Source organism: Xiphias gladius, chromosome 23 (assembly GCF_016859285.1).
Source record: "Xiphias gladius isolate SHS-SW01 ecotype Sanya breed wild chromosome 23, ASM1685928v1, whole genome shotgun sequence".
Taxonomy (NCBI): Eukaryota; Metazoa; Chordata; class Actinopteri; order Istiophoriformes; family Xiphiidae; genus Xiphias; species Xiphias gladius.
The window spans coordinates 13177616-13203788 of record NC_053422.1 but is presented as its reverse complement, the minus strand read 5'-3'; the positions used below and the strand labels follow the sequence as shown (position 1 = coordinate 13203788).

Here is a 26173-nt window from a genome sequence, read left to right as displayed (position 1 = left end):
TTAGTTGCAGTCGATCCTATGCTTACTTACATTGTTTATTATATTTTGTGCATATATATCGTGAGTTTTACGTGAACTAACTACTCTGATATTAAAGAAGACAAAATATTATAACTAATTTTACTCTTTCGGCTCTCATATGTTTGTATTGACTATCCTCTTCGACGTGATAATTGTCTGTAGGTTGCCGGTTTTAGTATAGTGACAACTGGCAGGTACCTAGGCTACACCTATCAACCTGTGACAGCTGGACAGGTGTTTTGGCCATGTGACCGCACTGCACCCTGCAGTGGGTAGCTCCGTTAACATAAAAACTAAATCTTCTCGGGTTTGGTTACACAGTCTCACCCTTGGTCTCCTTCCAGTCTCCCTCAGCGGAGTTCAGGTTAATTTTGAGGGCCATGGCGGCCAGGGTCCCCGTGTGGAGAGACTGAACCAGCGCGACTGTGCTCACTCCAAGGGCTGCACCGAGCGCGACCTTGCCCAGCCAGCCTCTCCTCCCCCAGGGTGAGAAGGAACCGTTCCCCTGACTGGACTTCCAAAGTGCTGCTGCTGCTGTTGTTGTTGAAAACTTCTCAGCTCGGAGGGCAGCGTTAATATGGCCGCGGAGAGGACTTGTTGCTGGCTTCCCTCCCGGCTGGGGGCTACCAGGAGCTATTATGTGTTTGAACTTGACACCGGCTCTCTGGAAGTCAGCACGGACACGGGAAAAGGGGCCGGTGGTGCTGGGCAGGGCTCTGACATATGAAAATAGAGCTGATATTTGCAGTGCCATGCCTGAGGGACACCCGGGGGGGGCTGACGGTTCGTTTTACTGAAGCTTTCGGCCACACCGTGGCTAGGTTTCGTTTTCGGTACGCACGCACCTTACTTCGTGATGCACGTCTAATAGCTAGAGCTTTAGCGCACGTGCCATTTTCGTTTTGGACGTCAACGTTTGGAATGTACCATTTTTCAAGGGGTGCCAATTGACTGATGCTAAACGACTAACTTTAAAAACTCACAATAAGTGTTAATATGGCACCTGGTGCTGGTTTTTACGGGTTAATTTTATTATCAGTGGAAACGGTGAGCGAGCATGTGACCAGTCTTGTTCTTTTTTTGTTTCAATTTCACACCGAGCGTAAACCCTGATTCAGATGAGATGGGAGAGCCGGAGCCAACGACCAAAAGCTTAGGTCTCCTTCAGGAACGGCGAAAAAATTGGAATTACTAGGTGATCGACCAAAAAGCGATAAATACAATTTTTGTACCGGCGAGAAAAGGTTTGTTAAACGTTATGTGAATTATGAACGTGTACTGGAGGTTTTAATTGAAAGGTATATTACAGTAAATTTCTCTTGAAAGACGCAGGACTTTTACGGAAAAAATAAATACTGGCATTATACTCTCCACAGGTTTTTAGGCATTGAAACATAATTACACAACAAGACAATCTGCTTAATGAGTTTTAATTATAATCTTGTAGTAGGACAGAGTAATATTTTTTTCTCCTCATACTGTTTGACTGTGTTTCACTGTGTTAGCCCAATCGGCATAGACTGTAGAAAAGGGGGGAAAAAAGCCCCTGAAGGTAACAAGGCCCCTAAAATATTTTTTTTCGCATCCTAGCGGATTTTACAACTGTTTGTCTATGATGGTAGTTCAAGGATGGTTAAATCATTATTTGAAGGTTGTACTATATACTCTTCTTTGCAATTTATTATTAAACAAAACCAAAAACAGCTGCTACTAAGATGCTGAAAACCATAAAAATACACTCTAAAACTACACATTGCTGATCTTGTAAAAAACACAAATTATGATCACTAATCTGCCATGAGTTGCATATGTGCTTGCTATTTTGAAGAAAAGGGAGGCAAATGGAGGAAATGATAATGCAAGTTAATATCTCCTGTCTCTTCTAACACATACTGTATGCTGTATGCACATGCACACACACATTGCTTTATGTGCATAACTCATACTGCCTGTCAGTCAAAAAACTGAACCCTTTTCACATTTCCGCCTGGCGGAAACTGACAAAAAAAAAAAAAGGAACAAGCTTTTTCTTGACAGAGGTGACAAATGCAGCACATACGTAGCTGCGCAGACCACAACCCACCCAACCCGAGGGAAGCGAAAACTGCTGCACTAAATTTTGGCTATTTGGAACCTTCTTCAGAGATCTGACAGAGGCACAGGGGTCCCCCAGTTCCCATTTCTCAAAACCTTGAACGGAGGAGAGTGAAGGTATTGTCTTTCAAAGCGTGTGTGTGTGTGTGTGTGTGTGTGTGTGTGTGTGTGTGTGTGTGTGTGTGTGTGTGACAGCATGAGAGAAGGGGAGAAAGCATAAAGACAAGGAGAAAGTTAGGACATGGTTTTGTATGTATGAGGCTTCTGTATTAAAACTGCAGGTGTGGGCTCATTTATTAGGTCACAGCACTCTATGAAATATAATATAAGAGGTTGACTGGTAACAGATCAGAACTTATATTTACAAATATGCAGATGAAGAAAGTTTAGGCCTCCAAAAGAGGTGAGGAGTGGTGCAGACATGTCGTCTTTTCATTGTCATCGCAATGTTTTGTGATGCTATTCCTTAGAAACACAGTTACATGGGACAAAAATCACACGTTTTAATCCTTAAATATGATATCTTTAAGACGGGCTTACACTTTCACACACATGCAGTAAGTGACTGTATTGGCACTGGACGAACATCTCACATTGGGTGGGTCAGAAAGCAGAAGTGTGCATCCATGGTGATTGTTCAAGACAGAAGCAGGAAGTAATCCTCAAATTGGACATGTCAGAATAAAGTCACCCATCTAGTATATGTGTGTGTCTGTGTTTCACGTTCTGTCTCATGTTTTTAAACGTAGTTCTTGTACAGTTACAGCATAGGTAACCCACCTTTTCACAGCAGTTTTATCCTTCTTGAAAATGAACTATAAATGCATGTGTTAGTCATTTTTATACACTAATATGAAAGAAGCAGAACACATTCATATGTAGTAGAACTGAAATTGTCTTTCATATTTTAGGTGTGTAATAATATGATCTTGTTTTAAAGAGTTTTAAAGTGTTTACTTCTGGCATTTTAGATATTTATTCACATATCAAAGGGCAGAATTTCTCACTCCTGACATATACAGGACTCTAAAATAATAATGACTTAAACGTTCAATTTGACATCAAGAAATATGTGACCATTTTTCTTGTCAGACTTGGAGAGATGGTGTCGGCAGTTTAATCAGTGCGGTGGAAAAAAACAAATCTCTGAAGTGATTAATAATCAGTCTTGTTCATCTTCTTCTAGTTGTTGAGTGCTTTGTCTGAGCTGTCACATATTTCTGCCAGAGAAAAACGCAAAAAATATATAATCTCTTTCACTTTTTCACTCTCTCCATGTTTGTGTCTCCTACTTACTTCTCCTCTCCTGGTGTCTGTCCACTCTACTGTCAGACCTGTCTCCTTCATTTCTCTCTCTTTTTATTCCTTTCTTTCTCCCAGTATGGCGGCGTGGGACCTGTCAGTCACAGTGGAGGACCTGGGGCCTGACGCCCCACCTGTCACCATCAGTGTGACCTCTGACCTCCATGTCGGAGGGGTCATCCTCAAACTGGTGGAAAAGACACGTAGGTCATTGTCTGTCTGCCTCTGTTTTTCTCCATATTTCTCTCAGTCACAGTGCACAGACTAAACAGTTACACAGTTTGCATGGACATGCAAGAATTCTTATGTATCGTACACACAACACTTATAAAATGGTTACAAAAGGCATGTCGAAGCAATCCAGGAGTCTTGATGATTCAATGCAATAATCTATGCAGGATTTATCATGATTTCCTTTTACTCACCATTAAGAAACGGTAAAGTAAAGAAAAATGAGCTGTAGTAATGTCAACAAGTCATAATCAGGTTTCTGACACAACATTAATACCCACTGTTTTTTTCTCACTTCATTGAAATGTTGACATGTAGCATGCTGTCCACTAATTTGACAACAGGCCCCTGCTTGGTGTTTTTGGGTGTAGTGCAGTCTTCTCTTCCTCCACGTCTCCATAAACAAAACAAAAAAACAAAAAGAAAAGTCATAATAAATAATAGTTTGTAAATGTGACATAAAACCTGTAAAACAGCATATTTCCCTTTCTGTTTTCAGAGATGTTGATCAGATGCATGGGCCTGAAAAGCCCCTTTCTATGTAACTAGATTCCAGCTAATTTGGTGGCATTTAGATTAATGAATGAAGTTACTGGGTGTAGACATTTATTAACTGATGATCCAATAGGCATTAAGTAATAAACTCATAGTCACTTGTTAATAGTGACCAACAGGAATTCATGATAAATGCTACATGCATTAAATGCTCATAAGTCACGCATTATTTATATATATTTTTTCTCTATTTATTTATATTTATTTTTGTCCTTTTTTTTTTTTTGCTTTATTTACTTCAGTAAAAGTACCAATATCACAATGATTTCATGATAGAAATACTCCACTGCAAGTAAAAGTCCTGTACTCAAAAGCCTACTAGTACAAAAGTATCATCAGCAAAATGTATTTGAGGCAAAAGTACTTGTTCTGGAGAAAAATGTATATTTCTTTTTCTAATATTTTTCTATGTATTTTTCCTTTTTTATACTTTATTCAGTCAATGCAGCTATTGTATATAATTTAACATTTAATCATAGAGGCATTTAAAAATGTGTGTTTACTTATCTACCTCACGCTTAATCTGTTGTTTTAAATTGGTAGTATTTTTTTTTTTTTTCTAACGGTCAATTTAATCTCTAGTTGAATGATTCAATCGTACATTAATTCAGAAGCCACGTCTCAATTCTTCAGGTGAGGTCATCTGCGGAGAGTCTGATGAGCTTGGTGCGTTAGAGACACAGATCTATAGAGCACTCCTCTAAACACAGTCCGTCCAAAGCACGGGGAGACGCAGAAAATTTGACCCTGACGTGATTTGAACACGCAACCTTCTGATCTGGAGTCAGACGCGCTACCGTTGCGCCACAGAGTCAGCGCTGAAAGCGGCAACCGGTCAACCGGTCACCTGCTACACCAGGCACCAGTGGCAGCGGTCGCACCGGGGGCTCGCTACGGATGGAAAAGCAGTCAAATTGACCCTGTTGTGATGTGAACACGCAACCTTCTCATCTGGGATCAGACATGCGTCTTTTGCGGTACAGAAGCCGATAAAGTACCTTTAAAAGGTCCATGAATCAGCGTGGACCTTAACAACACTTACCGAAACACTTTTAAGGCTCCTGAGAACTGAATAGCAGCCACTGTTTTTTTTTTTTAAAAGAGTACACGACTGTGCCAGTATGAAACTGGGGTGTAGTTGAATATATGGCAAAGACTATACCTACACAGTGTGGGCATTACATGCATAATTCTTAGACCTGAACACACCGAGCGGGGCCCCTCCGGGCTAAGCGGGAACTCTGACCCTGACGTGATTTGAACACGCAACCTTCTGATCTGGAGTCAGACGCGCTACCGTTGCGCCACAGGATCCGGTGAGGGCGCCGTAACTGTTCCAGGATCAGTCGGCAAGGCTGGCGGTGAATTGTTACTGTACTAACCATAACCAGCCATCTCCAGGTTCGACAGGCAAAACTTTGTTTCAGAACAAATGGAGTCGCTTGATGACTGGTTCGCAAATTGGAGTTATCTCATTACATAGCCAGGACTGTTTGAACGTTAATAATGAATTTGTGTCATAAACAGTGCCGATCAAGTTACATTAGCTACATATCAATAAGCGATTAAATATTACTGATTGAAAAGTAAATAAATTACTTGACTAATTACTCAACAGCAAAAAGAAGTTGAAGTATTAGTCTTTCAGACGAAACTTAATCCTCCAATTCTCCATTAAACTAAGTAACGTTACTGGGATTTCTAACTGCGATGTAATGATCCCTTACGTTACTAATTACTGAGAAAGTAATCACAATACTGAGTAACATTTTAACTGTATCACTGCCCACTTTATTAGGTACATGTGTGCAGCCTAATGCAATCCTCCAAACACCTCCACCATGAATTCTGCTTTTACGAAGCTTTTTTGAAGCTAGTGACATCTGTCTCGGGTCTGTCCTCTGCAGAGATAAAGCGTGATTGGTCAGACCATGCACTGTGGTGGGACCAGAAGCAGCGGTGGCTGCTGCGGACAGCCTGGACACTGGAGAAATATGGCATCCACGCCGACGCCCGGCTTCTCTACATGCCCCAGCACAAGCCCCTGAAGCTGGGCCTGCCCAATGGCATTACCCTGAGGCTCCCAGCCTGCTTCTCCGGCCCGGTCTTCCAGACCGTGATGGGCATCTGCAGAATGCTCAGTAAGTCTTTCTTTCTTTCTTTCTTTCTTTTCATTGTTTTTGCCTCTCTTCATCCTTAAGGCACAAAAACTATCAAAAAAACCAAATAACACAGGGTGAACTTTCACTGAACCATTACATAAAACTGTAATTTATGATTTTGAAAAATTGCATCAACTCTGTTTTTGAAATCAAACATTGGGTTAACTAAGTTTTCCATCCGCAGTAAAAAATTCTTCAGTTGCCTTTCTTACCTCTCGTTCTCAGTCTTCTAGCTGATTGTAAGTACTCAAACTGTAATAGCAGTTCACAACCTAATTTTTCTTCGAGATGTATAAAAGTATCTTATTAATATTTTGCAGTCTAATTGGATGTAATGACAACCACACCCACACCCACACACACACACACACACACACACACACACAAACAGTACTGCCAGAAAACAAGCCCTTCGCCATCTGCTTCATGCTTTCATTTAGTCTAATTTTGGCACTTCTAGGTCTCAGTTCCTTACCAGAAATCCCCAGGAGGTGACGGCAGTCTGGAAAGGTTTTGACAAGCAGCAGGCAGAGGGGAAATAATGAAATCTGTCAGTAGAAAAGCAGCTTAGAGGGAGCAGAGATGCAGATTAAGAAAGGTCCGATTTGTATCAAATTGAACATGCAGCAGGTAGATCAACCATGGAGAGGAGGAACCGAAACACAGAGATAAACCTGTGTTAAATCCCTTCTTGGATAAAAACAACGGAAGCAATTCTTCTGGAGAGCAGAATAAAGTAGAAGACCTTAACAATATCTGCTACTTAAAAACAAAAAAACTATTGATTCCTTTAGGAAGTGAGTTACTCCATTAGCCTATTATTCAGAGTGGATTTTTGTACAGTTTATTCCAGGGTTTTCAGTCTAACAGGAAGCTCATTACTGGCAGTAGCAGTCTTACAGAATAGAGACTGTTCCCTCTGGTGATTATGTGCCTGTCTGATACATGCAAAGTACTTACTGAGATACAGTAATTAAAAGCAAGAGACTGACATTAGCGAATCCTTTATAGCCAGTAATACATCACATCAGTTATAATTAAGTAATAAATCAAAATCAGTTTGGTGTGTAGATAAAATCAAGTTTGTAGCATGTTTCTGGTATATTAATAGCCCTCGGAAATGGAATTAAAATCTAATGATAATCACCTACATTTTTGCAGTTGTGCTTTCAACCAAAGTTTTGATTTGACTCCACACACTGATTAATAAAAAGAACAGGGTTCAGGGGTGCGTTGTGCTTTTATAACATGTTTGGAAGGAAGCTTAGATGAGTACTCTTTCTGTATGTAAATCTGGTGTTATAACACACTCTAAACATCAAATTAGTTGACCCTAACGTGATTTGAAAACACAACCTTCTGATCCGGAATCAGACGCGCTACCGTTGTGCCACAGAGTCTGTTTCATTATGTAGCTCAGCTCTTGAGAACTGAATGGTGACCCGTTTTTTTAAAAAAAAGGAGTAGAGTATTTTACCTGTATAAACTTGGGGGTATGTATTTGAAAATATAGTAAATGTATTATCACAGTGTGGATATAATAATAATGAATGTTGCTTATCTTGGTGTTATATTATAGTATTCTAGTTCTTAACTTCACTAGTAGATTTACACATTGAGTAGGCTCCTCATGACGAAGCAGAAACATTGACATATACAGTTGTTCAGAACAGTAGCAAGGGCAATAGTTGAAGGATATTGGTTTTCAGACCAGTTTGAAGCAGAAGAATTGACCCTGATGTGATTTGAACACACAACCTTCTGATCTGGAGTCAGACGCGCTACCGTTGCGCCACAGAGTCTGTTTACTAGTGCTAGTAGGTCCAATATTTTTACAACTGGGCAGTGTGCCATCCCCATAGCTGTCCCTTCAACATATTTATTTAATATTGTGTCAGTATTACAGCTGAGACACACTGTCTGTTTAATAAAGTTCATATCTTTTACATCCATTTCTTCTCTGTTACCTCTACAGACATCCGTCACCCAGAGGAGCTCTCCCTCCTTCGGCCTTTAGAGGAGAAAAAGAAGAAGAAAGATAAGGACTCCACAGAGGAGATCTACGACCTGACCGAGGTGCCCCTCTCCTCGGGTACACTCATCAAACTTCATTCACTCTTCAGGCCAGACATGCACACATTTTAAAAGTGATGTCTCTAAGCAAAAATATTTAAAGGCTTGAAATTTCAAAGCTTTCCATTTGGTAGATTCAGAAGATGTAAAATCCAGTTTTTTTAAAAAACTGCCAAGATCAAAGATTTTATTTTCTATTGTCATTTTCACCAGTTAATTTAAGGGGATTCCTCCCTTTGCTACTGTACCGTCAACACAGAAAATGGAATAATTTCCTTACAGTTTTTTCAGCATAGTCTTAACAAATGAAGTGGTAAAAATTCCTGAAAAATCTTGCTTTTCTAGAGTCAGTTTTGCCTCTGAGAAACACTTTGGGTATTCGAGACGATAAGGTCTGAGATCAGTATTCCTCAAAAGGCTATATACACACAGAGAGTCTATCTGTAAATTATCCAAAGGTAAACCTGAAGCACAGTGGAGAAGATTAATCATGGAGTCGAAAAAAACACCGAACACCAGTTTTCATCTGACAGCCATGACTGTTTTCTTAAGCAACTACTGTGCGTTTTAAAGCAGAAACTGAGCCATTTATTAGAGAAGTCAGACTTTTTTCTCCTGAAGCCTGCAGAGTCAACTCCCTGAAAAATTTAACTGTAACCATCCTACTCCCTCGTCCTTTGCAGTGTCCCGGCCCTCTCTATATAACGGCATGCCAGCTCACTTCGCTGACTCCCCTCAGATGGAGGCCATCTACAGGATGCTGTCAGTTACTCAGCCTCCCCCCGCCCCAGAGGTCATAGCCAAGCAGTACCGCCCAGCCAGTGTAGTGGACAAGGCCCACATCAATGGCAGGTATGCCTATACACATACATGTACGCCAAAACCAACTAAATGTAAGTGTTTGAACATAGTGAGGACTGTCGCTTTTAAGATAAGAACAAAAAAAAAAGGGAAACTCTACAACCCCACAGTTTTTACTGTCCATACCCATATTATACATAAAAGTGTTCCTGCAAGCCTCCTTTTTCTCAAAAATTTCAAAATCTAACCCACAAGAATCACAGTTCTAACCTGACAGGGAGAGCATTTTTCATTTACTGCAACAAGCCTTTTTCACAGCAGACATCTTGCCTTGTATTGTGAGAAATGCGCAGATGTTATTAATAACAATAAAAAGGGCTGTGTTGGGTTCAGTGGTCCCAGTAAAACCTGACAGTGTGACAGTGAACCAGAATGTTCAATTGCAGGAACCTGAAACTGGAGCAAAAAGGAGCCATTGTTTCTCCTACAGTGACATGGCAAAATGTCTGCAGTGAAAGACGTCTATTGAAACACGTTCTCCTCGGATTTAAACACTGTTCACATGGGTAATATATCGCCAGCTTCCCCATGCTGCCACTCACAGTGAGAGCTACGAGTTCTACTTCTTGGACACTTAATGTCTGAATGAGAGCTCACTCAGGTGCATGTTGTTGAGCTAAATAGAGATCTTGTCAGGAATAGGAGTCTTTGTGTAGACCGGGGCTGCGGTTGAATAGTCAAAAATATTTTTTTGACCATCTAGGTCTTTTCCTTGACCTAGATGGAAAACGTCATGAGATCAAGGAAAGATGTGAAGGAGAATTTCGTAAGGGAAAGACAACTGCAGTGATAAAAGAATCTGAGTGCACTTGCACTTAGCTGCATAATTACGCAAGGGCAGATCTTATAGCGTTTTGTTGTCCATTCTAGGCTCCGATAACATTGTATCAGAGGTCTTTGTGTCTTTCACCACATGGTGTTATTCTGCATATACAGTTGTTTAGAAGAGTAGCAAGGGCAATAGTCGAAAGACATTGGTTTTCTGACCAGTTTAAAGCAGAAACATTGACCCTGATGTGATTTGAACACACAACCTTCTGATCTGGAGTCAGACGCTCTACCGTTGCGCTACAGAGTCCTGTAAAGAGTGGACCACAAGTCCATCAATGGGCACAGAGCAAACACTCAATAAGCTTTGAATTTCAATTTAAATTTGATTGAGAACTGAACTCATCTTTGATCGTATGAAATCAGCTGTGTATTCGGTACAGAAAGATGTCAGATAACAGCAGTCTGGGCAGAGCAGTTCTGAGAATTTCAAAGTTTTGTTGTCCATTCTAGGCTCCGATAACATTGTGTCAGAGGTCTTTGCGTCTTTCACCACATAGTGTTATACTGCATATACAGTTGTTTAGAACAGTAGCAAGGGCAATAGTTGAAAGACATTGGTTTTCTGACCAGTTTAAAGCAGAAACATTGACCCTGATGTGATTTGAACACACAACCTTCTGATCTGGAGTCAGACACGCTACCATTGCACAGAGTCTGGTAAAGAGTGGATCATAAGTCCATCAATGGGCACAGAGCAAACACTCAATAAGCTTTGAATTTCAATTTAAATTTGAGGATTGAGAACTGAACTCATCTTTGATCGTATGAAATCAGCTGTGTATTCGGTACAGAAAGATGTCAGATAACAGCAGTCTGGGCAGAGCAATTCTGAGAATTTCAAAGTTTTGTTGTCCATTCTAGGCTCCGATAACATTGTGTCAGAGGTCTTTGACCACATAGTGTTATACTGCATATACAGTTGTTTAGAACAGTAGCAAGGGTAATAGTTGAAAGACATTGGTTTTCTGACCAGTTTAAAGCAGAAACATTGACCCTGATGTGATTTGAACACACAACCTTCTGATCTGGAGTCAGACGCGCTACCGTTGCGCCACAGAGTCCGGTAAAAACTGGACCACAAGTCCATCAATGGGCACAGAGCAAACACTCAATAAGCTTTGAATTTCAATTTAAATTTGATTGAGAACTGAACTCATCTTTGATCGTATGAAATCAGCTGTGTATTCGGTACAGAAAGATGTCAGATAACAGCAGTCTGGGCAGAGCAGTTCTGAGAATTTCAAAGTTTTGTTGTCCATTCTAGGCTCCGATAACATTGTGTCAGAGGTCTTTGCGTCTTTCACCACATAGTGTTATACTGCATATACAGTTGTTTAGAACAGTAGCAAGGGCAATAGTTGAAAGACATTGGTTTTCTGACCAGTTTAAAGCAGAAACATTGACCCTGATGTGATTTGAACACACAACCTTCTGATCTGGAGTCAGACGCGCTACCATTGCACAGAGTCTGGTAAAGAGTGGATCACAAGTCCATCAATGGGCACAGAGCAAACACTCAATAAGCTTTGAATTTAAATTTAAATTTGAGGATTGAGAACTGAACTCATCTTTGATCGTATGAAATCAGCTGTGTATTCGGTACAGAAAGATGTCAGATAACAGCAGTCTGGGCAGAGCAATTCTGAGAATTTCAAAGTTTTGTTGTCCATTCTAGGCTCCGATAACATTGTGTCAGAGGTCTTTGCGTCTTTCACCACATAGTGTTATACTGCATATACAGTTGTTTAGAACAGTAGCAAGGGCAATAGTTGAAAGACATTGGTTTTCTGACCAGTTTAAAGCAGAAACATTGACCCTGATGTGATTTGAACACACAACCTTCTGATCTGGAGTCAGACGCGCTACCGTTGCGCCACAGAGTCCGGTAAAGACTGAACCACAAGTCCATCAATGGGCACAGAGCAAACACTCAATAAGCTTTGAATTTCAATTTAAATTTGAGGATTGAGAACTGAACTCGTCTTTGATCGTATGAAATCAGTTGTGTATTCGGTACACAAAGATGTCAGATAACAGCAGTCTGGGCAGAGCAATTCTGAGAATTTCAAAGTTTTGTTGTCCATTCTAGGCTCCGATAACATTGTATCAGAGGTCTTTGCGTCTTTCACCACATAGTGTTATACTGCATATACAGTTGTTTAGAACAGTAGCAAGGGCAATAGTTGAAAGACATTGGTTTTCTGACCAGTTTAAAGCAGAAACATTGACCCTGATGTGATTTGAACACACAACCTTCTGATCTGGAGTCAGACGCGCTACCGTTGCGCCACAGAGTCCGGTAAAGACTGAACCACAAGTCCATCAATGGGCACAGAGCAAACACTCAATAAGCTTTGAATTTCAATTTAAATTTGAGGATTGAGAACTGAACTCGTCTTTGATCGTATGAAATCAGTTGTGTATTCGGTACAGAAAGATGTCAGATAACAGCAGTCTGGGCAGAGCAGTTCTGAGAATTTCAAAGTTTTGTTGTCCATTCTAGGCTCCGATAACATTGTATCACAGGTCTTTATGCCTTTCACCACATAGTGTTATACTACATATACAGATGTTTAGAACAGTAGCAAGGGTAATAGTTGAAAGACATTGGTTTTCTGACCAGTCTAAAGCAGAAACATTGACCCTGATGTGATTTGAACACACAACCTTCTGATCTGGAGTCAGACACGCTACCGTTGCACAGAGTCTGGTAAAGAGTGGATCACAAGTCCATCAATGGGCACAGAGCAAACACTCAATAAGCTTTGAATTTCAATTTAAATTTGAGGATTGAGAACTGAACTCGTCTTTGATCGTATGAAATCAGTTGTGTATTCGGTACACAAAGATGTCAGATAACAGCAGTCTGGGCAGAGCAATTCTGAGAATTTCAAAGTTTTGTTGTCCATTCTAGGCTCCGATAACATTGTATCACAGGTCTTTGCGTCTTTCACCACATAGTGTTATACTACATATACAGATGTTTAGAACAGTAGCAAGGGTAATAGTTGAAAGACATTGGTTTTCTGACCAGTCTAAAGCAGAAACATTGACCCTGATGTGATTTGAACACACAACCTTCTGATCTGGAGTCAGACATGCTACCATTGCACAGAGTCTGGTAAAGAGTGGATCACAAGTCCATCAATGGGCACAGAGCAAACACTCAATAAGCTTTGAATTTCAATTTAAATTTGAGGATTGAGAACTGAACTCGTCTTTGATCGTATGAAATCAGTTGTGTATTCGGTACACAAAGATGTCAGATAACAGCAGTCTGGGCAGAGCAATTCTGAGAATTTCAAAGTTTTGTTGTCCATTCTAGGCTCCGATAACATTGTATCACAGGTCTTTGCATCTTTCACCACATAGTGTTATACTGCATATACAGTTGTTTAGAAAAGTAGCAAGGGCAATAGTTGAAAGACATTGGTTTTCTGACCAGTTTAAAGCAGAAACATTGACCCTGATGTGATTTGAACACACAACCTTCTGATCTGGAGTCAGACGCGCTACCGTTGCGCCACAGAGTCCGGTAAAGACTGGACCACAAGTCCATCAATGGGCACAGAGCAAACACTCAATAAGCTTTGAATTTCAATTTAAATTTGATTGAGAACTGAACTCATCTTTGATCGTATGAAATCAGCTGTGTATTCAAGATGTCAGATAACAGCAGTCTGGGCAGAGCAATTCTGAGAATTTCAAAGTTTTGTTGTCCATTCTAGGCTCCGATAACATTGTGTCAGAGGTCTTTGTGTCTTTCACCACATAGTGTTATACTGCATATACAGTTGTTTAGAAGAGTAGCAAGGGTAATAGTTGAAAGACATTGGTTTTCTGACCAGTTTAAAGCAGAAACATTGACCCTGATGCGATTTGAACACACAACCTTCTGATCTGGAGTCAGACGCTCTACCGTTGCGCTACAGAGTCCTGTAAAGAGTGGATCACAAGTCCATCAATGGGCACAGAGCAAACACTCAATAAGCTTTGAATTTCAATTTAAATTTCAGGATTGAGAACTGAACTCGTCTTTGATCGTATGAAATCAGTTGTGTATTCGGTACACAAAGATGTCAGATAACAGCAGTCTGGGCAGAGCAATTCTGAGAATTTCAAAGTTTTGTTGTCCATTCTAGGCTCCGATAACATTGTATCACAGGTCTTTGCGTCTTTCACCACATAGTGTTATACTGCATATACAGTTGTTTAGAACAGTAGCAAGGGCAATAGTTGAAAGACATTGGTTTTCTGACCAGTTTAAAGCAGAAACATTGACCCTGATGTGATTTGAACACACAACCTTCTGATCTGGAGTCAGACGCGCTACCATTGCACAGAGTCTGGTAAAGAGTGGATCACAAGTCCATCAATGGGCATAGAGCAAACACTCAATAAGCTTTGAATTTCAATTTAAATTTGAGGATTGAGAACTGAACTCGTCTTTGATCGTATGAAATCAGTTGTGTATTCAGTACACAAAGATGACAGATAACAGCAGTCTGGGCAGAGCAATTCTGAGAATTTCAAAGTTTTGTTGTCCATTCTAGGCTCCGATAACATTGTATCACAGGTCTTTGCGTCTTTCACCACATAGTGTTATACTACATATACAGTTGTTTAGAACAGTAGCAAGGGCAATAGTTGAAAGACATTGGTTTTCTGACCAGTTTAAAGCAGAAACATTGACCCTGATGTGATTTGAACACACAACCTTCTGATCTGGAGTCAGACGCGCTACCGTTGCGCCACAGAGTCTGGTAAAGAGTGTATCATAAGTCCAACAATGTGCTCAGAGCAAAGACTTAACAAGATTTACATTTCAATTTAAATTTAAATTTGAGGATTGAGAACTGAACTCATCTTTGATTGTATGAAATCAGTTGTGTAGTCGGTGCAAAGAAATGTCAGATAACAGCAGTCTGGGCAGAGCAATTCTGAGAACTTCAAATTTCTAACATGTACTCGACAGGGAGAGCATTTTTCATTGACTGCAACAAGCCTTTTTCACAGCAGACATCTTGACTTGTATTGTGAGAAATGCACAGATGTTATTAATAACAATAATAAGGGCTGTGTTGGGTTCAGTTGTCCCAGTAAAACCTGACAGTGTGACAGTGAACCAGAATGTTCAATACCAGGAACCTGAAACTGGAGCAAAAAGGAGCCATTGCTTCTCCTACAGTGACATGGCAAAATGTCTGCAGTGAAAGACGTCTATTGAAACACATTCCCCTCCGATTTAAACACTGTTCACATGGGTAATATATCGCCAGTTTCCCCATGCTGCCACTCACAGTGAGAGCTACGAGTTCTACTTCTTGGACACTTAACATCTGAATGAGAGCTCACACAGGTGCATGTTGTTGAGCTAAATAGAGATCTTGTCAGGAATAGGAGTCTTTGTGTAGACCGGGGCTGCGGTTGAATAGTCAAAAATATTACATCCAGTGTCCTTTCCTACCCGCTTTTCCTTGACCTAGATGGAAAACGTCATGAGATCAAGGAAAGATGTGAAGGAGAATTTCGTAAGGGAAAGACAACTGCAGTGATAAAAGAATCTGAGTGCACTTGCACTTAGCTGCATAATTATGCAACGGCGGATCTTATTGACGTGGGTCACTTTAAATCTTGCTGCTGACAGGAACTGTGGGACGGCATTATCTCCTTTCTTTTCGATGGTCAAGTGTATCCTGTGCCGAAGGAGATAAGAAAAGAGGCACTGAAGCACCTTTCCCTAGCATTTAGAAAATTTGACCAGCCCTTATCATGACTGCCACTTAGATACTTCCAGGTCATTTCACTCAGTTAGGAACCTTCCTAAGCAAAAAAGACTATTCAGCTGCAGCCTGGACGACATGGTCAGTGGTTAGCACTGTTACCTCACAATAGGAAGGACCCTGGATCAAATATGTTGTTGTTGTAGCCACTTACAAAGGCACAGTCTTGATAATGATTCAACACAACACTCTACTTTTACCAGACTATCCTGCACTCACAGGTGAATGGTGTTTAGGTCATTTAACTTCCTCAAGAACACGTGGCATATGCTGTAGCTCAGCTATTAAAAGCAGCTGCTTCCTAGCCGAGAGGTCTGGAGTTAAATTGTGTATCCCACATGCATGTTAGCTGATAAAGATACTTCCACTGCTGCCCCATAACTGGATCCCAACTGGAGCTGTGTGAAGGGTTTTTAGGTTCTATGATATGCACTGAAGCACAGTCATTTCAGCTTAAGCAAGAACGCTCACATTTTCTGGAAGAAAATAATTTTTCTTCCTTCAAATTTTGATTAACTTAATTATAATTAGTCATTAACAGAAATAAGCCAAATAGAAAATGTATCTATACATACACTTATTTAAGCTACATAATTTACATATAAACATACACATCACTTGTTTGTTTTGGGTTTTCTGTTCTTTTAATGTGCTGATTACTTACAACATGTATTATTTAAATTGAACAAAAGCGCTCAAGCACTGTGGTAGTTTTCCTCCACCTGTGAGTATATGTTTGTGTTGGCCAAAACATTCAGAAAAAAAACACACATACATTTGTTTTACATCTAAACTTATAAACATATCCCTATTCTCTTTTTTTCTCAGGTGGTTGGACTCATCCCGTTGTCTTATGCAGCAGGGCATCCAAGAAAATGACCGACTCTGGCTTCGCTTCAAATACTTTGCCTTCTATGACATAGAACCCAAGGTGTGTGTATGCATGTGTGAGTGTGTACATGTTGTGTTAATAGATACAGTATGTGCATGTTTTTGTGTTTGGCAGTACATCCGTTCTTTGACCTCGACCTCTCATTCCTCTCCCTCTCTGGCCCTGCAGTACGATGTTGTGCGTCTGACCCAGCTGTATGAACAGGCTCGCTGGGCCATCCTGCTGGAGGACATCGACTGCACCGAGGAGGAGATGATGCTGTTTGGCGCTCTGCAGGTACAAAACAGTACTTCTGTAGTGGAAAAAGATCTATCAACAGGAATGGAAACATTATGTTAAAAATCCTCTATAGGGAGTGGACAATACCCTCATGAAAATCTGAAAAATCACACACTACGGGAATTCAAAAGTTCCACTATTTATATACAAATATGGTCAAAGACGTCTAATGTCGACACCAGTCAGCATCCAACGTTAGGCTGTGTCTTCACATTTTGTCAATAAATGTCACTTTCCAAGTGAATTACATTATTTGATAAATAAATACATGAACACTTCTAATCCTACCCACAATCTGACAAGACAACCATAAAAACAGGACATTTAAAGAAGAAGAATAAAAAAAATCTATAACAGTGTATTTTTGTGTTTTAAGTTTGCAATAACGTTACAGGTAAAACTAAGAAAATACACATACATAAAATCAAAATCACTCTTCTACTCAGTGGCTCTAGAAATGGACAGTCCTAATTTACAGGTACAAAGAATTGCCCTAGTTCACAAACTGACCGAGGTGATTTTAGTATCCAGATGAAATAGGCAGGAAAAACAAACATATTGAGTTGTTTTGTCCTTTAACATCTGGAACGTGGTTAAAAGTTTGTCACTCTTGTCTCTTATATTCAAACTCATGTAGTACCACATCAGTAAAGTGTCTCAGTCGGAGCCCCAGACGCTGAGCTCCAGTGCAGCCATGGACGACTTGGAGTCAGCCCTGCAGTCCCTGGAAGTCAAGATGGAGGGAGAGGGCAGCTCGGCATCCGAGCTGCTGGTCAGACACACTGGATTTACATATCTGTCATGAAGATCTGGCTACTGTCAGGCTTGTCTCAGCTGCTTAACTTTATCCTGGCTGAAGTAGTTGAAAGTAGACAAAGGCTTGAGGTCAATACAAATGGTGAAAAAGAAACGGCAGCTGATTTCTTGATAGTGTCTCACGTGTTTAAAACAGCTTGGTGCCAGTGATAAGAGAAGGTATCATGAAAGATTATGTGAAATGGTACAGCACACGAGGGCCTTCCAAAACTATTTATTTATTTGTGTTAAAACCTCGGCTGCAATAACATCCTTTAAGATGATCTTATTTTGCTCTCAGAGGGGCCAAGATTAATAATAAAGATTATAATCATGCATTTCACTTTCGAACAAAAAATAATCCAAACAAAAATTTTCTGTTGCTGTTTTATCGAAACAAGATGGTGAACAGGGAATTAATTTATCTACTGAAAAAAATCTTTGTTTGTCATCCAGGAAAACATGACTGCACCAGAACTCAACGACTATCTGAAGATATTCAGGTGAGATTCATTTTCCAACCACTCAGTCGTCTCAGGTAACCATATAAACATATATAAACATCTGCTATATAACAGATGTGTGAGATTTAATCCATTGACTAGTAAAGCAGCAGTTTCCTGGAAAAAAAAGCACAAACTGTATTTTTAATTTTTCCATTTTCTACCAAATATGAATAACATCTTGGAAAAAGGATCTAAGTGTTTTGGTGAAACTGAGCCAAGCGACTGTACGTTTCAGGCCAAAGAGGTTGACACTGAAGGGATACAAGCAGTACTGGTTCAAGTTCCAGGATACCTCCATCTCTTATTTCAAGAGCAAAGAGGAGAGCATCGGAGAGCCCATTCAACAGATAAACCTCAAAGGTGCTGAATATGTTATTGTGCTTTTCATTCTCCTGCTAAATGACTAATAATGTACTCCAGTTATAAATAGAACGTTAAGTATGTATGAATTAGTGGCTGATGAAGAAGCAGTCATAATTTTGTAACCTGTTTATTCAGATCTGTGTAGCATCACTTCTAGATATGACCATATACTACAGTGTATACACAGACACACAAACACACACACACACAAAAGAGCTTTCCATTTATGGCAAACAGTCAAACTGCTGCTGTCCTCCTCATCCTGTGAGAAGTTTATGAGGTCTCTGGTAATCCTAGATCAGTACTATGGGCCACTTCAGGGCGCCTTCTTCTTCTCCGTTGTTTAAAAAAAAAAAAAAAAAAAAAAATCAACACTACTGCAGATGACAACATAGACACAGAGGATTAACTGGAAGTGTGACTCATTGGACTGAGTTGTGGACCATTTATTCAGGATGTCACGGAAGTCTGGTTTAGTTTTCATATCGCTCTTCTATCTGTTCCTACTGTGTTTCACGTTGCTTTGACATTCATCCTGCACACAGGATGTGAAGTGGCTCCGGACGTTAACATGGCCGCACAGAAGTTCCTTATCAGACTCCTGATACCAGCGCCTGAGGGCATGAATGAGGTTTATCTGCGCTGTGAAAACGTGAGGCCACATACACACACACACCTGTCTCTCTGCGTTTCTGTATGCAAGATCCTGTCTATTCCATCACCTCTCTTTCAAACCCTCTGTCTTTGTCTCACTATCTCACATCTCTGACAGTCCCACCACTCTCTCTTGCTCTCTCTTTGTATTTGTGCCTGCACCTGATAGTCTTTTTCTCTGGCCCTCCAGGAGCAGCAGTATGCTCAGTGGATGGCTGCCTGTCGGTTGGCCTCCAAAGGCAAGAGCCTCGCAGACAGCAGTTTCCAGATTGAAATACAGAGCATCCAGTCCTTCCTGGCAATGCAAAAGACCAACTCCAGTTCCCATAGCAACGCACCTGCCAGTGATGAAAGCATCAATACCCACAGTCTGGTATCGCCACGCTACCATAAGAAGTATAAAACCAAACAGGTACAGGAGCCACAGAGGAGGTGGAATTTGTACATAGACACACAAAAAAAGATAAAAATAGTAGCTGTGATAGCTCATATTTTCAGGAGACATTTACAGCAGAGTACAGGACTACTGGATCACACCAGTCTCTCATTTATTGAGCCTATATACTGTGTAGGACATTTAACAATGGGCAAAATTACCAACGGAAATTAACATAATCATTTTTCAGGACAGCAGTACAGTGATTTTGCATAATTGAGCTACCTGAACAGTTCTGCAGCTGAAACCCCTACAACGAACATATAATTACATCTGATCTTTTACCCTGTGTGTGTTCCACCAGCTGACCCCTCGTATCCTGGACGCGTACCAGAACGTGGCTCGGCTCTCACTGACTGAATCAGTGATGCGCTTCCTGCAGATCTGGCAGGCGCTGCCTGACTTTGGCCTCTCATACGTCGTTGTCAGGTTAAGTTCAAAGTTCAATTTAAAGCTTTTCAGAATTCATTGAATGCCAGTTAACATCAATTTCAGCCCATTTTGTCACAACATGGAACGTGGGAAAACTAGAACTATCAAAGTGACATTTTAGTGCAACGGGATTAATATATAAAGTAATATGTAAGTAAAAATGTAGAGATACAGTAACTGTTAAAGCTGTGAGCCTTTTCAGAAAAGAACAGTACTCAATAGCAGTGGTACTTTAAGAAAATACACAATTTAAGACTGTAAAACTGCATTTCAGGCCAAAAAACAAAGTTATCTGAAATTCTTAAACATTCCACAGGCAAAAATTTGGATTTTTTTTTAAACTGTAAAAAAACTAAATTGTTGCTTTAGTAGTCACTAGCCCCTAGTCTTATCTGCTAGACACAATTCTGCAGCTGATGTCTGATATAGTGCTGCTCTGGGAAAATTTTCTGAAACAGGCTTGATTTGTGACGTGAGAAACAGGCAGTCGGCATTTCCTGCTCCTGAGGTAGTAGTACTGTAAATATGAGTGTTGATACGATCTAGCAAGTATACAAGTCAGTGAGTTGTCACACAGTTTTGGCGGGTTAAAGAGCGACTTTTGACTGAGCAAGATTTTAAAACACAGGAAGCTGAACGACGTTTTGACCAACAGGTTCAAGGGTAGCCGAAAAGACGAGGTACTCGGCATCGCCCCAAACCGCCTGATCCGCATCGACCTGGGGGTGGGTGATGTGGTCAAGACCTGGCGCTACAACAACATGAAGCAGTGGAATGTCAACTGGGACATACGACAGGTCAGACTCGAACTGTAATCAGGTTTCTGTCAGGGAGCACAGTTTGCATGATATATGTGGTGCTAGATTAGCTCGAGAAAAGTTTCATGTTTTTAGTGGTCATGGGATACACAAAATAATGTCAATGTGCTGTTTGTGATAACAGCACAAGGTCAAAACCGGTCAATCTGACTGAAGTAAGACTCTGGAAACCCACAAACCAGGCATGACTTTAACTACACAGAAAAAAAAGCCTGAAATTATGCTGGCAGTATGATTGGCAATAAAACTACTGAAATGAGGGTAAGGGAAGTGACCTCATTAACACTACCCATAAAATCAGAAGAGTTATGGTTCTGCTAGGGAAGAGCTGAACTTTAAAAGGAACCCCCAATATAACATCGTCATTGAATTTTGTCACTGTGTGTAATTTCATGAGTACATTTTTTCAATCGTAATATTACACATTTATCTTAAAATAATTTACTTTACTTATTTGTGTGTGTGTGTGTGTGTGTGTGTGTTTGACCCCTCCAGATGGCCATTGAGTTTGAAGGCAATGTCAACATTGCATTTAGCTGCGTGACTGCTGACTGCAAAATCGTTCATGAGTTTATCGGAGGCTACATTTTTATGTCGACACGCAGTCGTGAGAAGAGCGACACGCTCAATGAAGAACTCTTCCACAAGCTGACCGGTGGCCACGAAGCTCTCTAAGACTAGAACACACAAACACAACAGATACCCACATCAGATCTTCTGTGTGTCTCAACAATGGAAAACCATGTGAAATAGGATTGTATGTTACATTCAGGCAACAACAAAAGATCACAACAGTTTAACAAATGGTTAAAATAAGATATTCTTTTTATGTGTAAATGTGTAAACCCATCTTGTCAGTCCACTTAAGTTTTTATCTAGCCTTTGTTCCACACACACACACATACACATACACACACCGTTATTCGTAACCTCCATCAGAGGATGGAAAACTTTACATGTTCAGACAGTTCAAGACTCCAATGATCCTCACGCTGACTTCCACTTTCCTTCAGGATGGACTCCTGCTAGGCCAAACTGCTGGTCATCTGGTTCAGCATCAGCAAGGATCAGACTCACGGGAATGTAAAAATCAACACTTGGATAAGCCAGCAGCTACTAATGTTTTTTGCCTTTTAGTATTCAGATTTCTAATGAGTATGGCTCAGGATGCAAAGCCGTCCTTTGTCCAGAGCTGCAGTCTTATTGTCACATGGAATTTTGTTAGAAATGAATGGCACATTACAACAGCCACATTATTATTAGAACTAAGAATTAAAACAATGAGGGTATAAAAGTCATCCCAATATGAAATGTGTACCACATAAACTTATAAATAAACATTTATTAAAATAACTACAGTAATTCACTTTTCATTTTCTGTTGATTTCACGCCTTATGGTTGTGACATATGGCGTTAACTTCTGCTGTTTCTTACACAGGAAGCTTCTAACCAATTATCTCCTTTCACATGCTGTGTGTGTGTCTCCCTATCAAGAAACTGTTATGGCAGTCCGTTAACTAAAACCACAGCCTGTATCCTCTGCTTTCCCACACTTAGTCACGTGAATGACCACATATGCAATACTCTTCAAATGTTTCTCTATTTAAAGGCCTGGCTGGTTGTTGACAGGAGTCAGTGTGTCTGTTTGTAACCATTATTATATATTTTACAGCTGCCTGGTGAAATTGTCTTGGTAGTCAATGTGTGCCATAGTTTATTTAGCACTAATAATGCAAAAGAGAAAACAAAGCCTCTCTATTTTTAAATAAAAAGTGACATTTGCCAGCATAAGCTGGTTGCATTGTCACATAAATATAAGAGATGCTTCCCCACAGCCATCCTGTAACTTTTGAAAATTACACCAAAATGAAAGGTTTTCCAATTTAGGATGAATTCTGATTGGACTCTCCTATTCCTGATCAAAATCATCTCACTAGGATGCTTTTGCCAAACTACAAGTGTTACCAAGGGAACTAGAATAAGCATCAACCAATCATGGGATGCTAGCCCAGTCAGATGAGCCTTCCTGCAACCAATGGCAAATCGGTATCCTCTGCCGCTACTGCAGTGGCAGTATGCTCCCTGAAACACAGGACAAGAGTGACCTCAGTGAACAAGTAAATATCGTCCCTCAACCCTTGTTTTAAAACAAAATCTAAATCAACTTAATCCATGTGATAGTTTTTCTTACTTGTAGGTCTCAGTCTTAAGGCTCGGCTGAAATATTTCGGCAGAAGTTTTCCCTCTGCGTCGCCTGCGGTCAGCAACACACCATTCTCTGACCAGAAGAACTCAATACCGTCTGTACAGTGAGATATAAACATAAAACACATGTGAGAGAGATTCTTGCCTGAACGTATGGACTGAATTGAGTGTACTGGGCAGCAGTCAACAGTGGCTAAGCTTACCAGCGAGAGCTTTGGGCACATCAATAAACACGGCAAGATCACAGTCCTTCCTCATGCCTGGTGGGAAAATGAAATAACTCTGTAGGACTAATTTATCTTGCTGTTCAGCAGGCATGCTTGTGTATCTCTTTCTCTGTCATACACACACACACAGTTTACCACTGATGACGCCATCCTCTCCTGGGAGCCCCGATGCCAGGTGGATGTGTGTCCTCTTCATGCGGCTCAGGCCCTGCAGCTGGATGGAGGTCCATTTGCAGAGGTAGGAGCCATGAACGGCCTCAGCAGGGCAGTCTGGCGAACCAGTCAGGACCGGTTTCAGCTCCAAATCCCTTACCTGACCACAGCAATGGAACCAGTAAAAACACAGCATTTAGGATGGGGATACACTAGAGTTTTTTTTGGACCAGATTAGGATTCATACGCAGAGTGTTTTGTTAAACATAGTTAAAAAAAAAATAAAAAAAAATTCTGGGATCACAATTTTGTTGATTCATTAGTTGTGAAGATCTTGTATTGAAATTGAAGTGCTATCAGGGCAAGTTTAGGAGAAAAACACAGGATTAAAATCCAATGCCAGTGAGCGTTTGTATGTACCCCTATGTTTAGCTGACATGTCCGTGTTTGCAATTAATACCTCTGTCAACAATTCAAACTGAGAAAATGACATAATAGAGTAAAGTAAACATCAAATCAAACAGGGGGACCCACTGTAGCACCAGAGTTGGTGCTGCTATTCCCCAATTCCTTTTTGTACCTTCACCTAAAAATGATTTTAATTTAGAGGATTAAATTTATTTTTTAAACTGATAGTTAGAGGACTAAAAGCATATGTAATCTGAAAATTAGATTTTAATTGATATTTTGAGGATGGACTCACAGACTGGGCCTCTGAAATCTTTATATACTCTATCACAAGGAGCAAAAATTAAGACGTGACTTTTCTATCCCGTAGACGTCATGTAGATTTATCATGTTAGTAAGACCACAGAGAGGACAATTTGTTCTATATAAAAGCAATCTTGGTGTAAATATATAGTATCAATGTAACACTAAATACAACATATACCCAAGCATCCTGGCATGCTTGTTTACTGATGAAACCAAATATCCCCTTCTCAGTGCCATTCGCAGGTGTCCATGTGTCTCTTTTCAGGAATACAAGCACCTCATCTAAAATATACTTCTCAGCATACCTGCACTGAATGGCCCTGATTAGCTCGAATCTGCAGGCGTCCATCTTCTGGGTGGGAACGGAGCTTGAAACGCTGCTTGTCATTTGTGGCCACGACTCTCTCGACGTCTTCCGATGAGTATAAGCGGAACTGCGGGTGAGCTAGGAGTTCCTCCACAAACAAGAAGCCATCTGTGAGGATGAGAGCTGTTACAGCTATGGGCACATTTCCACAATGGATTTTCCATCTTGGACTCACCTCTTTCTACTGCATGCTGCACTGGAACACATTTCCAGTCTGCAAGCATTTTGTGAAACTGAGAATACAGATGTTGGTATTACAAATGGTGTAGAAAGAAAGCCCCTGTCATTTCTAGACCTGTAATTGATAGTAACAGTGCTAAGTTACCACAAGATCAAAAATCATGCCAGATGGTCAATGTAAGTTTTGTTGGAGCCCAAAAAAAAGCAATCCTATACCACATTATCACCCTGATTTTATTCAGTACTTTGACTTTGGCTCATAATCTGAACAGTTCAATCATTTCGATTAAGAGCCAGTGAGTGGGGCACAGACCCAAAAAAATACCTTGACAATAAAATTTTGATTTGTTCAAATGTAAAGCACCTTAGTTTAACGGGACACCTATGTTGGGTGAGCAAATGGGACTAATTGAACTGAAGCAGCCTAATATATAACTTTAATTCAGTTCTAAAACTCACATTTTTAGGTGCCCTATGTACAACATTGCCTCCTTTTATGTCTGTTTGAACCAGACTGAGAGCAAAAAATAAACCCAAATCAGAGGTGATCATAGGAAATGACCAGTTGCAATGCTTATGCTTATTAAAGTGGACGAATAAAAAGGTCCATACTTGCTAACAAAGTTCTGTCAGAAACGGTGACAGTATCAGTGAGGGACACCTGTTACCTAGACCAGATTGTGAGCAGCTCACCTGTACCCATTTGAAGACCCATCTGGCTGGCTCCATGGCGAAGAGCATAAGACATGGATTTAGACAGGCGGACATCTCTGTCCTGGTAGGGGACGACAGACAGACACACTCTCAAATTCAGCTCTAATTATAGGTATAGTTTGAAAATATGACATAGACTTTACCATGCCAACAATTCACACTGCCTGCCTTGATAGCCAATCACAGACATGTCATGGGGCAGAAAGCAGTATTATCTTCCCTATTAAAGATAACAGGCACTATTCCAGGTTATAGGACTGGAATTGCTCACCTCTCCACCACGATTTCTTCTCCTTCCTCTGCCTCCTCTTCCTCCTCTGCCACTGTCCATGTCAATGCAGGCAGCCCGGTCGTTCAATTTGAAGCTGTTGGATAGTGTAACATATAGTGTGATGAGTTTAATTCAGCGAAACGTTACACAAGATCACACCGGTGGTCCATAAACTGCTGTCAACAAATTTGCAGTTTGCTCCCACTTCCTGTCTGTTCCCCTTATCCGCTTGTAGGTGGCAGTGTGGCCGGTG

The 26173-nt window shown here is 40.6% G+C and overlaps 3 protein-coding genes and 10 non-coding genes across 21 annotated transcripts in view; 1 reads left to right on the top strand and 12 right to left on the bottom strand.

Annotated features, from left to right (window-relative positions):
• macrod1 (mono-ADP ribosylhydrolase 1) overlaps positions 1 to 940 on the bottom strand; it is a 115905-nt gene extending 114965 nt beyond the window's left edge. For 2 of the 4 annotated variants that reach the window (XM_040119623.1, XM_040119624.1), the window contains exon 1: positions 349 to 939. In XM_040119623.1, coding sequence (XP_039975557.1) covers positions 349 to 775 — 427 coding nt within the window. In that variant the 5' untranslated portion in view covers positions 776 to 939. Of the gene's footprint in view, positions 1 to 348 lie in introns of all 4 variants that reach the window. The other 2 variants (XM_040119625.1, XM_040119620.1) reach the window with 2 other exon arrangements.
• fermt3b (FERM domain containing kindlin 3b) lies at positions 888 to 22404 on the top strand. 5 transcript variants are annotated; one of them, XM_040119614.1, is made up of 16 exons: positions 888 to 1265; positions 2059 to 2232; positions 3496 to 3620; positions 6111 to 6344; positions 8341 to 8457; positions 9122 to 9290; positions 16742 to 16844; positions 16974 to 17081; positions 17722 to 17856; positions 18336 to 18382; positions 18621 to 18745; positions 19294 to 19400; positions 19593 to 19814; positions 20143 to 20267; positions 20926 to 21067; positions 21584 to 22404. In XM_040119614.1, the coding sequence occupies exons 3-16, from the start codon at positions 3497 to 3499 to the stop codon at positions 21761 to 21763; spliced, it is 1938 nt and encodes a 645-aa protein (XP_039975548.1). In that variant the 5' UTR covers positions 888 to 1265; positions 2059 to 2232; position 3496; the 3' UTR covers positions 21764 to 22404. The 5 variants fall into 5 exon arrangements, with proteins under 5 accessions (XP_039975548.1, XP_039975547.1, XP_039975550.1 ...); XM_040119613.1 differs by having other exon boundaries at positions 3448 to 3620; positions 21584 to 22403; XM_040119616.1 differs by lacking the exon at positions 2059 to 2232.
• trnaw-cca lies at positions 4946 to 5017 on the bottom strand. The gene has a single exon. It is a non-coding gene; the product is annotated as a tRNA-Trp (tRNA).
• trnaw-cca lies at positions 5446 to 5517 on the bottom strand. The gene has a single exon. It is a non-coding gene; the product is annotated as a tRNA-Trp (tRNA).
• On the bottom strand, positions 8096 to 8167 carry trnaw-cca. The gene has a single exon. It is a non-coding gene; the product is annotated as a tRNA-Trp (tRNA).
• Positions 10306 to 10377, bottom strand: trnaw-cca. Its single transcript has one exon. It is a non-coding gene; the product is annotated as a tRNA-Trp (tRNA).
• On the bottom strand, positions 11120 to 11191 carry trnaw-cca. The gene has a single exon. It is a non-coding gene; the product is annotated as a tRNA-Trp (tRNA).
• On the bottom strand, positions 11942 to 12013 carry trnaw-cca. The gene has a single exon. It is a non-coding gene; the product is annotated as a tRNA-Trp (tRNA).
• Positions 12356 to 12427, bottom strand: trnaw-cca. Its single transcript has one exon. It is a non-coding gene; the product is annotated as a tRNA-Trp (tRNA).
• On the bottom strand, positions 13592 to 13663 carry trnaw-cca. The gene has a single exon. It is a non-coding gene; the product is annotated as a tRNA-Trp (tRNA).
• trnaw-cca lies at positions 13995 to 14066 on the bottom strand. Its single transcript has one exon. It is a non-coding gene; the product is annotated as a tRNA-Trp (tRNA).
• trnaw-cca lies at positions 14820 to 14891 on the bottom strand. Its single transcript has one exon. It is a non-coding gene; the product is annotated as a tRNA-Trp (tRNA).
• On the bottom strand, positions 22404 to 26148 carry trpt1 (tRNA phosphotransferase 1). 2 transcript variants are annotated; one of them, XM_040119626.1, is made up of 7 exons: positions 25921 to 26148; positions 25629 to 25710; positions 24694 to 24878; positions 23657 to 23834; positions 23498 to 23554; positions 23281 to 23391; positions 22404 to 23171 (listed from the first exon to the last, which is right to left on the bottom strand). In XM_040119626.1, exons 1-7 carry the CDS (start codon positions 25978 to 25980, stop codon positions 23149 to 23151), a joined length of 696 nt encoding a protein of 231 aa, XP_039975560.1. In that variant the 5' UTR covers positions 25981 to 26148; the 3' UTR covers positions 22404 to 23148. The 2 variants fall into 2 exon arrangements, with proteins under 2 accessions (XP_039975560.1, XP_039975561.1); XM_040119627.1 differs by having other exon boundaries at positions 24694 to 24863.
• Between the last annotated feature and the right edge of the window lie 25 nt (positions 26149 to 26173).

What these genes read in the sequence shown, in the direction of transcription:
- fermt3b (XM_040119616.1), top strand. Translation starts at nt 3,497, where the DNA reads ATGGCGGCGTGGGACCTGTCAGTCACAGTGGAGGACCTGGGGCCTGAC. An exon ending in GGGCATCTGCAGAATGCTCA is followed by an intron (nt 6,345 to 8,340) that starts GTAAGTCTTTCT and finishes TTACCTCTACAG; the next exon opens with ACATCCGTCACCCAGAGGAG. An exon ending in GCTCGGCATCCGAGCTGCTG is followed by an intron (nt 17,857 to 18,335) that starts GTCAGACACACT and finishes TTTGTCATCCAG; the next exon opens with GAAAACATGACTGCACCAGA.
- trpt1 (XM_040119626.1), bottom strand. Translation starts at nt 25,980, where the DNA reads ATGGACAGTGGCAGAGGAGGAAGAGGAGGCAGAGGAAGGAGAAGAAAT. An exon ending in GGGTCTTCAAATGGGTACAG is followed by an intron (nt 24,879 to 25,628) that starts GTGAGCTGCTCA and finishes TAGCTGTAACAG; the next exon opens with CTCTCATCCTCACAGATGGC. An exon ending in AGAGGATGGCGTCATCAGTG is followed by an intron (nt 23,555 to 23,656) that starts GTAAACTGTGTG and finishes TTTTCCCACCAG; the next exon opens with GCATGAGGAAGGACTGTGAT.